Source organism: Diceros bicornis, chromosome 11 (assembly GCF_020826845.1).
Source record: "Diceros bicornis minor isolate mBicDic1 chromosome 11, mDicBic1.mat.cur, whole genome shotgun sequence".
NCBI lineage: Eukaryota > Metazoa > Chordata > Mammalia > Perissodactyla > Rhinocerotidae > Diceros > Diceros bicornis.
Genome location: NC_080750.1, coordinates 46,329,223 through 46,344,209, shown reverse-complemented (window position 1 = coordinate 46,344,209; position 14,987 = coordinate 46,329,223). Strand labels below are relative to the sequence as shown.

Genomic DNA, 14,987 nt, shown 5'->3' with positions numbered 1-14,987 from the left:
TAAGTCTATATGTGTTTCCAGGATGTCTTGCCAGGGTGCCAGTGTTTGAGGGGTGCCAGTGTTTGGGGGGAGTGCTGGCGCTGCAAAAAAACAGGGTTCTTTGCTAAGTAGCTTTTCTTGAATACATCAACAAAAGTATTCCATTAGGTAGAAATATTTTCCACCAAGTGATTACATATTATTATGATATGATTCAGTTTTAGGGAAAACAATATTGTTTAGTATTTAAATCATATCTTTTCATATGTTCTGATTACTAGATAGTACATATAGCATTTCTCAGAATATACGGACTTATCTTTGATAAATTTCTTTTCTGCTATTTATTTGGTTTTAAAAATAGGTATGCATTTCTAGGCTTTTGACTAGATATTTGTTTCAGTAAAAATATCTTTGGCTAACCTTATCTTAAAAATCACTGTAATATATATGCAACTACCAAATATTGAGATTTTTATTATAATTTAATTGATGCTATCTTCCTTCTTTGTTGCTTATAAAATGTCAGATACTATTACCACCAACCATGGGATAAAACAAAATTAAAATTTTATGTTTATAAAATTTTTAAAATGTGAATATATACTACGTTATACATACAGTTTACAGGATTTTGCATATTTTTTATTGTGGTAAAATATACATAACAAAATTTACCATTTTAACTGTTTTTAGGTGTACAGTTCAGTGGCATTAAGTACATTCACATTGTTGTGCAATCATCACTATCATCCATCTCCAGAACTTTTGCTTCTTCCCAAACTGAAACTCAGTACCTATTAAACAATAACTCTCCATCTCCTCCTCCTCCCAACCCCTGACAACACCATTTGCAGACTTTCTGTCTTTGTGAATTTGACTTCTCTAGTTACTTCATATAGGTGGAATCATACAATATTTGTCCTTTTTATTTACCCTGAGCTAACATCTGTTGCCAATCTTCCTCCTTTTGTATGTGTGCCCCCACCACATCATGGCCACTGACAGACAAGTGGCGTAGGTCCATGGCCAGGAACAGAACCCGGGCTGCCAAAGCGGAGTACGCCAACCTTAACCACTAGGCCACTGGAGCTGGCCCCCAATATTTGTCCTTCTGCAACTTGCTTATTTCATTTAGCATAATAGTCTTCAAGGTCCAGCCATATTGTAGCATGTATCAGAATTTCCTACCTTTATAAGGCTGAATAATAATCCATTGTGTGTATACAATACATTTTGTTTATCCATTCATCCATTGATGGACACTTGGGTTGTTTCCACCTTTTGGCCGTGGTGAATAATGCTGCAATGAACATGGGTGTACGAATGTCTGTTTGAGTCCCTGCTTTCAATTCTTTTGGGTATAAATCCAGAAGTGGAATTGCTGGGTCATATGGTAATTTTATGTTTAATTTTTTGAGGAACATCATACTGTTTTCTATAGCAGCTGTGCCATTTTACATTCCCACCAGCGATATACAAGAGTTCCAGCTTCTCCACATCCTTACCAATTCTTGCTATTTTCTGTGCTTTTGATAATAGCCATCCAAATGAGTGTGATGCAGATTATTTTTAAGTATCAAGAGTGCTTTCTTCTCTCATCTCTCACACTCTGGAGTACTGTTCTCTAAACTGTTATATATTCCGGGAAGAAAAATTTCTTACTTTTTGAAAAAAGTGAAGTAATTATTTGATAATTGTTTTGACCTGTTTTCCTTTCCATTCATCTTAAGCATGGCATTACCAGAATTTCAACATATTAAGTGTAATTTATTTGAGTCATTGTTCCTTTGTTCCAACAGTAATTGTGTTTTTAGGCATTTATGGAAAGAACTGAACAGCTTCCTCCCAGTAAACATTTCATTGATGAACAGAGCCTGAAGTTCATTTAACTCTGACTTATAATTCTTAAAATGAGTTAGTGTTATGGATCTTAATTTTCTTTCTTAGAAGAACACCACGGGGACAGATTTATTATTTCTTTACAGAAAGAAAAAAAAAAGCTGTACCTGGTATTTCTACCTGAAGCAATGAAAGAAATTTCAGTATAAAAATGGGTATCCAGCATAATGCGTCGGTAAATACAATAAAGAAAAACCGTTTGGCAAGGATCATCTCTTTTTTAACTTGATTCCGTATTTCAGTTGCTGTTATGGCACTTTGATGAACGCTGTAAAACATGCTTCCATAGGAAAAAACTATGATGATAAATGCCGCCAAGTTAACACCTATTTAGAACACAAAGATTATTATTAATGTATATGTACATTTTTTCAAAATGAGTAAACAATGTTTAGCTGTTATTATTAAGGAGAAGCTGCAAAGACCATAACATGTTTTTCGTTCTTCATGAGAAATACTAAGGTACACAAAAATAATAAATTTTTAAAAATTTGGGTGTTGTTGAAGTAAGGAGGAATTATGAAATGTTGAATTTAAAATGGCATATTAAAATGAGATTATAAAAAAAATAAAATGAGATTATAGTGATTCAGTGAATATCCTGGGTCTATTAAGTTAATCTTTCTAGTATTATTGTTTTTTTCATAATTCAATTACTTTAAGTTATACATTGAGAATATTTTTTATAAGAGAAAACATTTGTATATCTATTCTCGAGCCAAAGACTTGAGTGGCTCAAAGACTCAAAAACTTTGAGTTTGTTCATCTTATAAAGGCAAAGAGTTAAAACATATTTTGCTTAATATTATTCGAGTGAACGCATGAAATACAAGTGTGTAATGTCTTGTCTTTTATTAAGGTGCATCATGTTGGAATTTATATGATAAAGTGATAATTTAGAAAAAAAAAAATCCCTTTAGGGGATTCTGGTAGAATCCACCCCCAGTGTCAATGAGAATAACCGGTTGGAAGAACTGAAATAAAGAATCTGTAAATGTTAGAAGGCACAATGAAATTCATATTGTGATTTATTCTAACATTTGAATGAAAGGGCTTATAATACAGAATGTCTTACCAAGAAAAATTGCCACTGAATAAATCTGGGCTCCAATACTTTCTGTATCTTCTGAATGAAGAGGGAAACATACTCCGTTGGTGCCATAGTAGTTTTTGAAAAATTCCTTATTGCTCAATGGAATGAAAGCCACTATAAACCCAATAATCCAAATGAGAATCAGAACTGTAATTGTTCTGCATTTTCCAGGTCTTAAACATCTAAAAGGATACACAACGCAGATATATTTTTCCAGTGTCAGAAACGTTAAAAGTAATACTGATACTTCTGTGGACAGAATGGCCAAAGATCCCACAAGCTGACAATGAATACTCTCCATCCACAGCTGTGCATACTTATTGTATTCTCCACGAAACTTTAGGTCAAAGGCTCCAATCACAAATAAATATATTCCCATTAGGCAGTCGGCACCTATAGGGATCAGTAAATTTCACAAATTTAGAGAAATAAATAGGTATAATGAAATTATCAATAAGCAGTATTATTTTTAATATTAGCAAAAATAGCCAAGTTTCTTCTGTCTTGGCGGGAGGTAATTTTTATTCTAAGAATTCATTTATGAGTAAGGACCTCTTCATGAACTCTCCTTGATAACCACTCTTATAGCATCCTCTACAGCTAATTATATAATCATTTCTCCATCATTCTTCCTCTAATATGCAAGTCTATGAGAGCAGGGATCTTGTCTGTTTTGTTTTCCATACTAGTCCCATCATCTAGAAGTGTTGAATAAATGAATAAAATGCAATTATGTTGAGCATTCAATTAGAGACCAAGATGGGGATATTATTATTTGGTTCACCTCTTCTACTGAAATTTTCCCAGCTTAACAAGCTAAGGACATCATCCAAAATCCCAGAGGAAGTAATTCAGAAGTTGCTGTGACAGAGTAATGACTATGAATTTTGAGGTTTATCATTTAGAAGGTATGAATAATTATGAAGTGCTTTGTAGTCAGTACCATTTTGAGGGGCTTGAATTATTTACCCAGAGCTGGCCTAAGCAAACCTGTTCTCTTTGATTCTCTCTTCCTACTTTTACATCTTTTTCTGTTTTTTTTTTTTTTTTTTTTTTTTTTTTTTGTGAGGAGGACCAGCCCTGAGCTAACATCCAATGCCAATCCTCCTCTTTTTTTTTTTTGCTGAGGAAGACTGGCCCTGGGCTAACATCCATGCCCATCTTCCTCTACTTTATGTGGGATGCCGCCACAGCACGGCTTAACCAGCGGTGCGTCAGTGCACGCCTGGGATCCGAACTGTTGAACCCTGGGCCGACACAGTGGAGTGCTAGCACTTAACCGCTTCCGCCACCGGGCCGGCCCCTCTCTGTTTCTTTTTAGGCTCTCCCATCCCCTAAATCAGCTATTAATGTGATACACTACTTTGTATACTTGCTTTTTTAAGCAAACATTACATGTTAGAAGGTAGGTGAGATTTTTTGACTGTGCAAGCTTTCTACACAAAGTTTGTAAAGTCACAGCACCGTTTAAATCATAAGGCTGACACTGATCCTTGAACACTGGAGTTCTATTCTAGCCATCACCAGGGAAATTGAGCATACTCAAAATTTTGTAGCTAACAATACAAAATAGTAAACAATTTCTGAGTTCTGTTTCTCAGGTGGCTTGCCACGAGAAAAACAGTTAGACATGGATTTTGATTGAGAGTGGGGATAAGACATGGAATAGCATACATAAAAAAGTAGAACATCCTGTGGATTAATGCTTGCTTGAGGAAGTATGGATAAATTACAGGCCACTTGACCCACACTATAAACACCCTGAGGACTCGTTTCTTGCTTATTTTTCTTGGTAGTCCTTATTTATTTATTTATTTATTTATTTATTTATTATTTATTTTTCCCTCAAAGCCCCAGTAGACAGTTGTATGTCATAGCTGCATATCCTTCTAGTTGCTGTATGTGGGATGCGGCCTCAGCATGGCCGGAGAAGTGGTGCGTCGGTGCGCGCCCGGGATCCGAACCCGGGCCGCCAGCAGTGGAGCGCGCGCACTTAACTGCCAAGCCACGGGGCCGGCCCATCCTCATTTAATATAATACCTTGCAATCACATTTTAAAAACTTTTGAAAAAATTTAATACTACCTAAAAACATTTTCTTATTTAAATACTTAAAATTATGAATGGAAAAGATTCTGGTAGCTCAGAGACCAGAAAAACAACTATCTGTTAAGTCAATATCTATGAATTGGATCTGTAAACAAAAAACGTAAATAGAGCTCTAGACATAAAAATGTGATTATGAAAGTTTGCAATTGTATTCATAGTAAAAGATTTTACCTACATAGTAAAAGATTTGCTTTAATAAAATATTATGCCTTCAGAGAAGAAAACTAACAAATGAGAGCTTCATGAGACAAAACTAATGAATGAGAACTTTATTAATCTGTGTAAGGTGATTGAATTTTCTTGTTTTAAAAACTTATTTTCTTTCTTATCACTAAAGTAATTTTATTTTCATTGGAGTGAATGTGAAAACAATATACAAGCAAAAAGGAGAAATTTTAAAAATTTCATAATTCTACCACTCTGTTTAATTATTTTCTAATAGCAATGCTTTTATATATTTCAAAACTATAATTCTTCTTCAACCAGGAAATACTCACAGCAGAGAGAAATGATTGACAAGGCGTGAAGCTTGTTCTCAGACCTGATATAAGGTCTCATACAAATGACAAAGATGTTTCCGAAGCATGTAACTACAGATACAACCCAGACGAATATTCTCTGAATAATGCTCGCCAAGAGATTCTCTAGGGATGAGATTCCATCAGTGTTTGGTTTACAGCTGCGAACATGTGGTGCGTATCCACAATACTGGAATTTCTTAAAATATCTGATGTACAAAGAGAAGGTGAAATAAGATTTTAAATTTAATTGTGTCACTATACATTAATATTTATTTTCTATATTTTCTTGTTAGAAAGACAATGTCTTAATAAATGAGACTCAGAGGAATGTCAAACATTAGGGATACTGGAGCTTTAAACTTAAGTTTAATTTTCCTTGACTTGATTTTACTGTGAAAGAATGGGTGAATGAGAGCAGCATACAGGCATAATGAATATACAAGCATTAGACATGTCTTAGTATACAGTCATGTGCTGTATATTGAGTTTTCTGTCAACAAGGGACCGCATATATGATGGCGGTCACATCAGATTATAGTGGAGCTGAAAAATTCCTATCAGCTAATGACGTAGCCATCATTATGTCGTAGTGCAATGCCTTACTCTGTGTTTGTGGCGATGCTGGTGTAAACAAACCTATTGCACTGCCAGTCATATAAAAGTATAGCAATACAATTATGTACGGTACATATGCTTGATAATGATAATAAACAACTATGTTAGTGGTTTATGTATTTACTATACTATACTTTTTATCATTATTTTGGATCTCTTCTACTCATTCTACTTAAAAAAAAAGTTTACTGTGAAGCAGAACACCATGTTATGCCAGCAGCAACCTCATATACCTTGTGTTTACCGCGTCTCTTGATTGCATCATTTTCTCTTGTGCTTGATTTAAGTACACTCTATCATGTTTGCACAAGGACACAATCGCCTAATGACACATTTCTCAGAACAGATCCCTGTCATCAAGCAATGCATGACTGTATAAATAAGCTGTTAGCATGCGCTCAAGAGAATCCATCCAGGGAAACTTTTATTGGGTTTTTAGTGTTTGCTATATGTAAATAGACTGTTACATAGCTCCTGATCTTGCTGCAACTGATCCTGCTTTTAACCCTCAGGGGAAGAGGAGTTAAGTGCTTTCTCCTCTGTGCTTCCATGGCTTTTCTATTACAGAAGTTATTATGTGATCTGTAACTACCTGCTAACACGCCTACCTCTTACACTAGATTTTGGTACATAATAAGGTGTTCAATAAATATTCGTTGAATGAATTCTTTCATCAATAGAGAGACCCTCCTTGTTGATAAAGACACCATCTGGTTAATCAATAATTACTACTGTGTTACCACCACCACCATTTGTTGAGCATCTTCTAGGTATCAGGAATAAATTCTCAAATAAACTCCATGAGATAGGTATTAGTATCGTCATAGGAGGAGATGAGTCTTCATTGGAGGCAAATTATTTCCCAAGAAATTTTCTAATAAATGTAGTAATTGAGATTCAAATTAGATCTGTCTGCCTCTAAAGCCATGTGTTCTGGCAAAAACTATCAATGATCTTCGTCGTGTAAAAAGCTGTAGTAATACAAGATAAAAGCTCAACAATTACAGGCCTGCCCAGGGGCATAGCGGTTAAGTTCCTGCTCTCCGCTCCTGCGGCCTGGGATTTGCAGGCTCGGATCCTGGGCGTGGACCTACACACTATTTATCAAGCCATGCTGTGGCAGTGTAAAAGAAAGAAAAAAAAAAGTTTGACAATTACAGGATATTGTCCTGTTGATTAACTCTTGCTGCTTAGATGCCTAGATCTGCCATGGTTTCTGCCCAATTCAGATCTGTTCCTTGAGTTTTTTCTTGGATTTTGTGAGCTACACCATTTTCTTTCAATAGGCTCTGTTTTGCTTAATTTAGTCAGAGTGTTTTATGTTGTGTGGAACCAAGGAAACCTTTATAAGCATTCTCTCTGAGGAATTATAAAGAACAAAAGCAGAGTGTCCTGTATTAGACTTAAAGTATCAGCAGGATTATAGAGTGGTGGTGGCTGACATGACACTTTCTAAATTATTGAGAATTAATTACCCTGGCATGAAGATTATTCTAATACCTGCTATAAGATCACATTCAATTAAAGAAAATGTTTCTAAAGCATGTAATCAACGGTACAGTGAGACACACTGTGTGAATAAAAGATTTTTCAAAGTTCACCATTTTATCCATATACACTTGCTCCAATCATGCCCTGCCCTTGGGGACAATTTTCACTCAGGAGGATTTTTCCTTACTTTCCTCCATTTACAGTAATTATTTATTTATAATTATATTATGTTGCTTATATAAATTCCTACTTCTTCTGGTAACACTTATACCATGTGTATGAATTACTAGCTCATTAGGCTAAATCAAAATGTATAAATGCTATCAGAGATGAGAACTTATAGGACTGAGTGGGTTCCCTCCATACTCATGTTCTCTGACATTCAAAAACTCTCCTTTGATTTTACCAAACCATGGAAAACTAAAAATCACCACCCCCCTGCCCAATATCAACACTTTAAGAGTTAGTTATTGTTTAGGTAAATCAGTCAGTAGAAAATGTTAATAGATTGGCTGCATTGGGTATGGATGTATTAGCACAATACGTGTGGAAACATAAAAATTTAAAATCAAGGTGAAGAACAAGAAAAACATCTGCTTACATGTGAGAGAGATTCATAAGAGGTCTAAACATCCTTTGTTGGATATTTGAAATTTCAATTCCTTCTAGGCTGCTAAAAATATCAAATTAATTGTCAAAATAACATATATTATACAGGGTATAATAAAATGAGTTTTTGTGAAGGACAATTTAATAAAATGCTGTTAGTTAACACTTATTCTGAACCAAACATTCATACTCAGCCTGCCCTAGGTACTTTCTCCGCTTCTTTTTGATTCTGCTATTTATACATATATATCTCTCCTATTTGAATTTTTTGGATCCTCATAGATCATAGCACAATGCTTTGTGCATAGTAACTACTCAATAAATATTTGTGAAATAAATCAACAAGCATTATCCTTTAGCCAATATTACAATAGCAGAGGAGTTTTACATCTTTGAAATTTTTCTAATAACTTTGAAATAACAATTTTTTTTCTAATAAAATGTAATTTTACCGAGGAAACACTTAAATGAACTGAAGCTTATCTTTTTAGGCAATTCTTAGATCCTAAAAGAAATTTGTGTGTGTGTGTGTGTGTGTGTGTGTGTGTGTGTGGTGCAAGTAATGATTTATATAATCTATAATATTCCATCTTGGAATAAAGATGGTGGTAATAAATTCTTAGATACCCAGTACTAATTGAGGAATGAATATGCATAGATGGATGTGCACAGAAGATCAAAGCAAACAATCCAATATAAGCTCCTGGTGATTATAGGAAAACATAAAATGATTCATCCTTAACTAATTTTTAGTTTATAAGTATATAAGATAAAACTAATAGCTATCTGTTTGTTTATAGCCCAGTGAGCTCTCATCTTATATGTTTTTGTGGAGCTTAACCCAATATCCCGGGAATAAAGCTTCTTTATAAATAATAATTTATAGAATTTGAAATATTCTATAAATCTTATTTTATAGAATTTATTAGCTATTAATATATGAATAACAATTTCATCATAAAACTATCCCCACAGGTGTGTACTTACAGAGACTTGAGTTTGACAAGATAATCAAATTGGTTTGTTTGAATTTTCTGGATTGGATTATAGGAAAGATTCCTGTTTTTAAAAAAAGGCAGCAATAGGTCATTTCTAGAAATTGCTTAAGTAAAGAGAAAGCGTATCTGTTGACTTTGTGTTACTTTTAAACATTAACAACAAAAGTACAGCAATACCACTTGCCTCATAGGGTTCATTGGACATTTAAATGAATTAATGGAGATAAAACACTTAGAATAATGCCTGGCTCTTAGTATGTACTCTATGATTGTGTTAGTGATAGAGAGAGAGCTAAGACGACAAGAGCATAAAAGGTGGAGTTGTCAAGAAATGACTCCCACCAGAGAAGTGACTCCCAGAGTAGTGGTAGGGTATCCAGAGAGAAACCACACCTACTTCACATGCCTAGGAGCAGATGTGGCTTAAACTAAAAAAAAAAAAATCTCATTTAGTCAAAATTTGAATTAATGGAGTCACATCGAATACTTTTTACAATAAATCTTATGTCAAAGAGTGGCATATTGTACCAGCGATTTATGAAGCATTAAATGAAAAGTAAAAGACTACAGCTAGGAACAAAGAGACATAGATCAGAGTGACAGTACAGCTGAATTTAAATGGAGAAAATTTCAGAATCTATGTAAAACAACACCTTGAAACAAGAATCATTGATTAAAAGGAGCTTCTCAGGGCAATTTCTCTTTTTAAGAAATTTATTCTAGATTAGACCATTAGTTAGGTGGGTTAGGGGGGACCGGTTGGGTGGTGGTAATTACAGAAAGAAGGAAAGAGAGGAAGAATGACAATAAAAAATGAATTGTATAGAAGAAATGAAGTGGACTCAACAATCTAGGAATAGAAGAAAACTTAACATCATAAAGGCCATACATGAAAGCCCATAGCTAACATCATATTCAATGGTGAAGGGCTGAGAGCTTTTCCTCTAAAATCAATAACAAGACAGGGATGCCTACTTCCACCACTTCTATTCAACATAGTACTGAAAGTCCTAGCCAGAGTAATTAGGCAAGAAAGGAAAATAAAAGGCATCCAAATTGGAAAGGCAGAAGTAAAATTATCTCTTTTCACAGTTGACATGATCTTATGTGTAGAAAATCCTAAAGATTTCACACACACACACAAAACTGTTAGAACTAATAAAAAAATTCAGCAAAATTGCCAAATACAAAACCAACAGACAAAAATCAAATGCATTTCTATACACTAACAATGAACAATCTGAAAAGAAAATTAGGAAAACAATTCCATTTAAGGTAGCATCAAAAGAATAAAATAATTAGGAGTAAATTGAATAAACGTGAAAGTCTTGTACTTTGAAAGCAAAATGTTGCTGAAAGAAATTAAAGAAGATACCAATAAATGGAAAGATATTCTGTGTTTATGGATTGGAAGACTTAGTATCATTAAGATGTCAACACTACCCAAAGTAATCTACAGATTCAGTGCAATCTCTATCAAAATCCCAATGATACATTTTTTTGCAGAAATAGAAAAATCTATCTTAAAATTGATACGGAATCTCAAGGGAGTCTGAATAACTAAAACAATCTTGAAAAAGAAGAACAAATTTGGAGGTCTCACACTTCCTGATTTTAAAACTTACTATAAAGCTACAGTAATCAAAACAATGTGGTACTGGTGTAAAGACAGATATGTAGACCAATGGAATAGGAGAGAGAGCCCAGGAATAAATTCTTGTATACATGGTCAAATAATTTTTAACAAAGGTGCCAAGACCATTCAATGGGGAAAGGATAGTCTTTTCAACAAATGGTGCTGGGAAAAACCAGACAGATATCCACATGCAAAAAAATGAACTTAGACCCTTAGCTTACACCATGTACAAAATTGGCTCAAAATGGATCAAAGACTGAAATATAAAAGCTAAAACTATAAAATTGTTAGAAGAAAACATAGGGGAAAAGCTTCATGACGTTGGGTTAGGCAATGATTTCTTATATACAACACCAAAAACACAGGCAACAAAAGAAAAAACAGAAAAATTGGACTATATCAAAATTAAAAACTTTTGTGCATTGAAGGACGCTATCAACAGAGTGAAAAGACAACCTAGAAAATATTTGCAAATCATATATCTGAAAAGGATTTAATATCTAAAATATATAAAGAACTCCTACAACTCAACGACAAAAAAACCAAACAACCCAATTAAAAAATGGGCAAAAGACTTGAACAGATGTTCTCCAAAGAAGATATACAAATGGCCAATAAGCCCATGAAAAAGATGCTCAACATCAGTAATCACTAGGGAAATGCAAATCAAAACCACAAGATACCATTTCATATCCGTTAGGATGGCTATTATCAAAACATAGAGGGCCGGGCCCGGGGCTCAGCGGTTAAGTGCGCACACTCTGCTATTGGTGGCCCGGGTTCGGATCCAGGCGCGCACCGATGCACCGCTTCTCCGGCCATGCTGAGGCCGCGTCCCACGTATGGCAACTAGAAGGATGTGCAACTATGACATACAACTATCTACTGGGGCTGTGGGGAAAAAAAAAAGGAGGAGGATTGGCAATAGATGTTAGCTCAGAGCCGGTCTTCCTCAGCAAAAAGAGGAGGATTGGCATGGATGTTAGCTCAGGGCTGATCTTCCTCACACACACACAAAAAAACATAGAAAATAACAAGTGTTGTTCAAGATGTGAAGAAATGGGAACCCTTATGCACTGCTAGTGGGAATGTAAAATGGTATAGCTGTTATGGAAAACAATATGGTCTTTACTCACAAAATTAAAAATAGAATTACTGTATGATCCAGCAATTTTACTTCTGGAACTATATACCAAAAAGAATTGAAAGCAAGGTCTCCAAAAGGTATTTGTACACCTATATTCATAGCAGCATTACTCACAATAGCTAAAAGGTGGAAGCAACCCAAGTGTTCATCAATGGATGAATGGATAGATACAATGTGGTACAGACACAATGGATTATTATTTAGAATGATATTATTTAAATCAATTAATTACTAATTATTAATTTAATTAATTAATGTTATTATTCAGGATAACAATATTCAGAAATTCTCACACATGCTACAACAAGGATGAACCTTGAAGACATTATGCTAAGGGAAATAAGCCAGTTAGAAAAGGACAAAGATTGAATGATTCCACCTATATGGTGTACCTGGAGTAGTCAAATTCATAGAGACAGAACGTAGAGTGGTGGATGCTGGTGTGTGTAGGGGTGATGCAGAGTTATTGTTTAATAGGTATGGAGTTTTGGTTTGGGAAGATAAAAAAGTTCTAGAGATGGATGATGGTGATGGTCGCAGAACAACGTGAATGTACTTAATGCTACCGAACTGTACACTTAAAATTGTTAAAATGGTAAATTTTATGTTATGTAAATTTATCACAATTTAAAAAATAAAAGAAATGAAAAGATAAATGAAATGACAAAATTAAAATCAGTCTTACAATTGTGAGAGCTTCTGCAGATCCTTAAATACATGTGGTGAAAGATTTTCAATCTTATTGCCGCCTAAATCCCTAGAGAAATAAATGTAAACATGTTATTGTCTTAAGATTTTATTCATTGTTCTGTAATTTATTAGGAAACTATTATACAACTTTTTAACAATGCTATCAATGAGTTATATGAATTACCAGCAGTCTAAAAGTTTTTTAAAAAGGGAGTGAAATGGGAAAAGATAAAAATATTTTATCCCATTGCATCACTCAGTCAGAGACAAATATTTGATGGTATTGACAAGAGATTTTCGCATATCGAGGTATATGCTGGTAACTTCTGGTTCAAAACTGATTGAACTAAAGCCTTACTTATGGCCTACCAAACATACATTGTACACCTGCTTTAAACATTAAGGAATGCACTCTCTTAAGATAAGAATGAATACTTCCCCATCTACACCCTATTGGTAATGCTCGTATTAGTCCCTTTCTCAACAATAGAATCATGTTGACCTGCTAGTTTGTAACTGAATACCTCTTGGAAACTTTGATGAATATATGTCCTGGGCATGTTTAATGTATGTTCTTTGTTCTAAAAAGGTATAAGACTGTACTGAAAACCATGCTTTCTCCGGAACGCTTTTTTCCTTTGTGGAAACTGTCTTCTCGGGTTATAATCCTCACCTTGGCTCAAATAAAACTCACCTTCTCTCTCTTATCTATAGAATGGTTATTGGTTATTTTGCATAACAGTATTTGATCTGGTTCTAACAGATACAATTTTCTAATTTAATTAGTATGTGTGCTATGCCTCTGTTTCCTTTTCCTTCCTCCCTCCCTTCCTTCTTTCCTTTCTTCCACGTTAGAGTAGGAATATGCTTTGGAGGCTTAATTTTTTCTTTTGCTTGGGTTCATTATGATTTTCAAATGGAAGTGGATTATTTCAGGTGCAAGTTTCTTTCACAGCTGATATACAACAGATCTCATATATTCCCAGGGCAGGATATTTTGTGTGTTACCTTATGTACATATAGAGGTCGGGCTGCCTAGTATGGTATGATCTTGCAGCTTAGTTGTAAGAAGATTTTTGACAGTAGCTGCTATTGTGGTAGCTTTGACAGTGGGAGTTCTCACAAGAAAGGCCTCAGATTCTTCTAAACGCGACAGTGTTTCAGTAGGCTTGAGTTCTCCAGTGTGATCAAGAGACACTAAGAGAAAGCCTAACCACTTTCCCTATCTATCTCCAAATCCTATTAGTTGACACAGGGAGAGGTAGGAGAATAGCTCTATTTGTTATGTAAATTGGAGTGCTTATAAGTCAAAAGTTAAATTATTCAGTTTTGAAGGGCAGGATAGTTTTAGATTGAGTTTTTAACACTAAAAATAAGTAGCTAATATCTAATCTATATTATAAATGTCTTTGCTGTAAACGTTTTATTTTCATACTGTAAACTGAACCTTGAGACTTTTTGTTATTTACATATTTATAGAGTGAATTGTCAATGAAGATAGATTGTTCTGATTTGACTACCAAAGGAATCTTTCTAAAATTTCATCCCTTTCTTAAAACCCTTCAATAGCTTACTGTTGCCTAAAAGAAAAAAATCAAAACTGCTTAGCGCAACATAAAAAGTCGTTGAATATCTAAATATCTTGCCACTGTCTATCTTTCCAGCGTCATTTCCTACCACTTTCTACTCAGTCACAATGACTTTCATCATGGGCTGAATGTACCTCAGTATTCTAACCTCCATGTTTTTGCCTGGGTGCTTCTTTCTGCCTGTAATAAGCTTTTCTTCTTGTCCTTCTGGTGAACTTCTTTTTTCTTAAAGATTTTATTTATTTATTTTTTCCCCCCGAAGCCCCAGTAGATAGTTGTATGTCATAGCTGCTTCTAGTTGCTGTATGTGGGATGCGGCCTCAGCATGGCCGGAGAAGCAGTGCATCGGTGCGCGCCCGGGATCCGAACCCGGGCCGCCCGCAGCGGAGCTCACGCACTTAACCGCTAAGCCACGGGGCCGGCCCTCTGGTGAACTTCTATTCGTCCTTCAAGATTCTGCTCAAATGTCACTCCCCTGTGACCAGAGAGGTTAGGCGTTCTCTTGTCTGTTCTCCTACATACTCCTTGTGCACACTTCTATCATGGCACAAAAACATGTACATTATATATAACATTATATGAAAACTGTTTCTGTACATATGTGCTTCC

The 14,987-nt window shown here is 34.9% G+C and overlaps 1 protein-coding gene across 1 annotated transcript in view; it reads right to left on the bottom strand.

The window, feature by feature from the left end:
• Positions 1-14,987, bottom strand: part of RXFP1 (relaxin family peptide receptor 1) — a 91,600-nt gene that overhangs the window by 437 nt on the left and 76,176 nt on the right. The window contains exons 13-18 of the mRNA XM_058549819.1: positions 12,785-12,856; positions 9,306-9,377; positions 8,311-8,382; positions 5,580-5,809; positions 2,957-3,367; positions 1,989-2,207 (exon numbers count right to left, since the gene is read on the bottom strand). Of these exons, the coding sequence (XP_058405802.1) occupies positions 1,989-2,207; positions 2,957-3,367; positions 5,580-5,809; positions 8,311-8,382; positions 9,306-9,377; positions 12,785-12,856 (1,076 nt within the window). The remainder of the gene's footprint in view (positions 1-1,988; positions 2,208-2,956; positions 3,368-5,579; positions 5,810-8,310; positions 8,383-9,305; positions 9,378-12,784; positions 12,857-14,987) is intronic.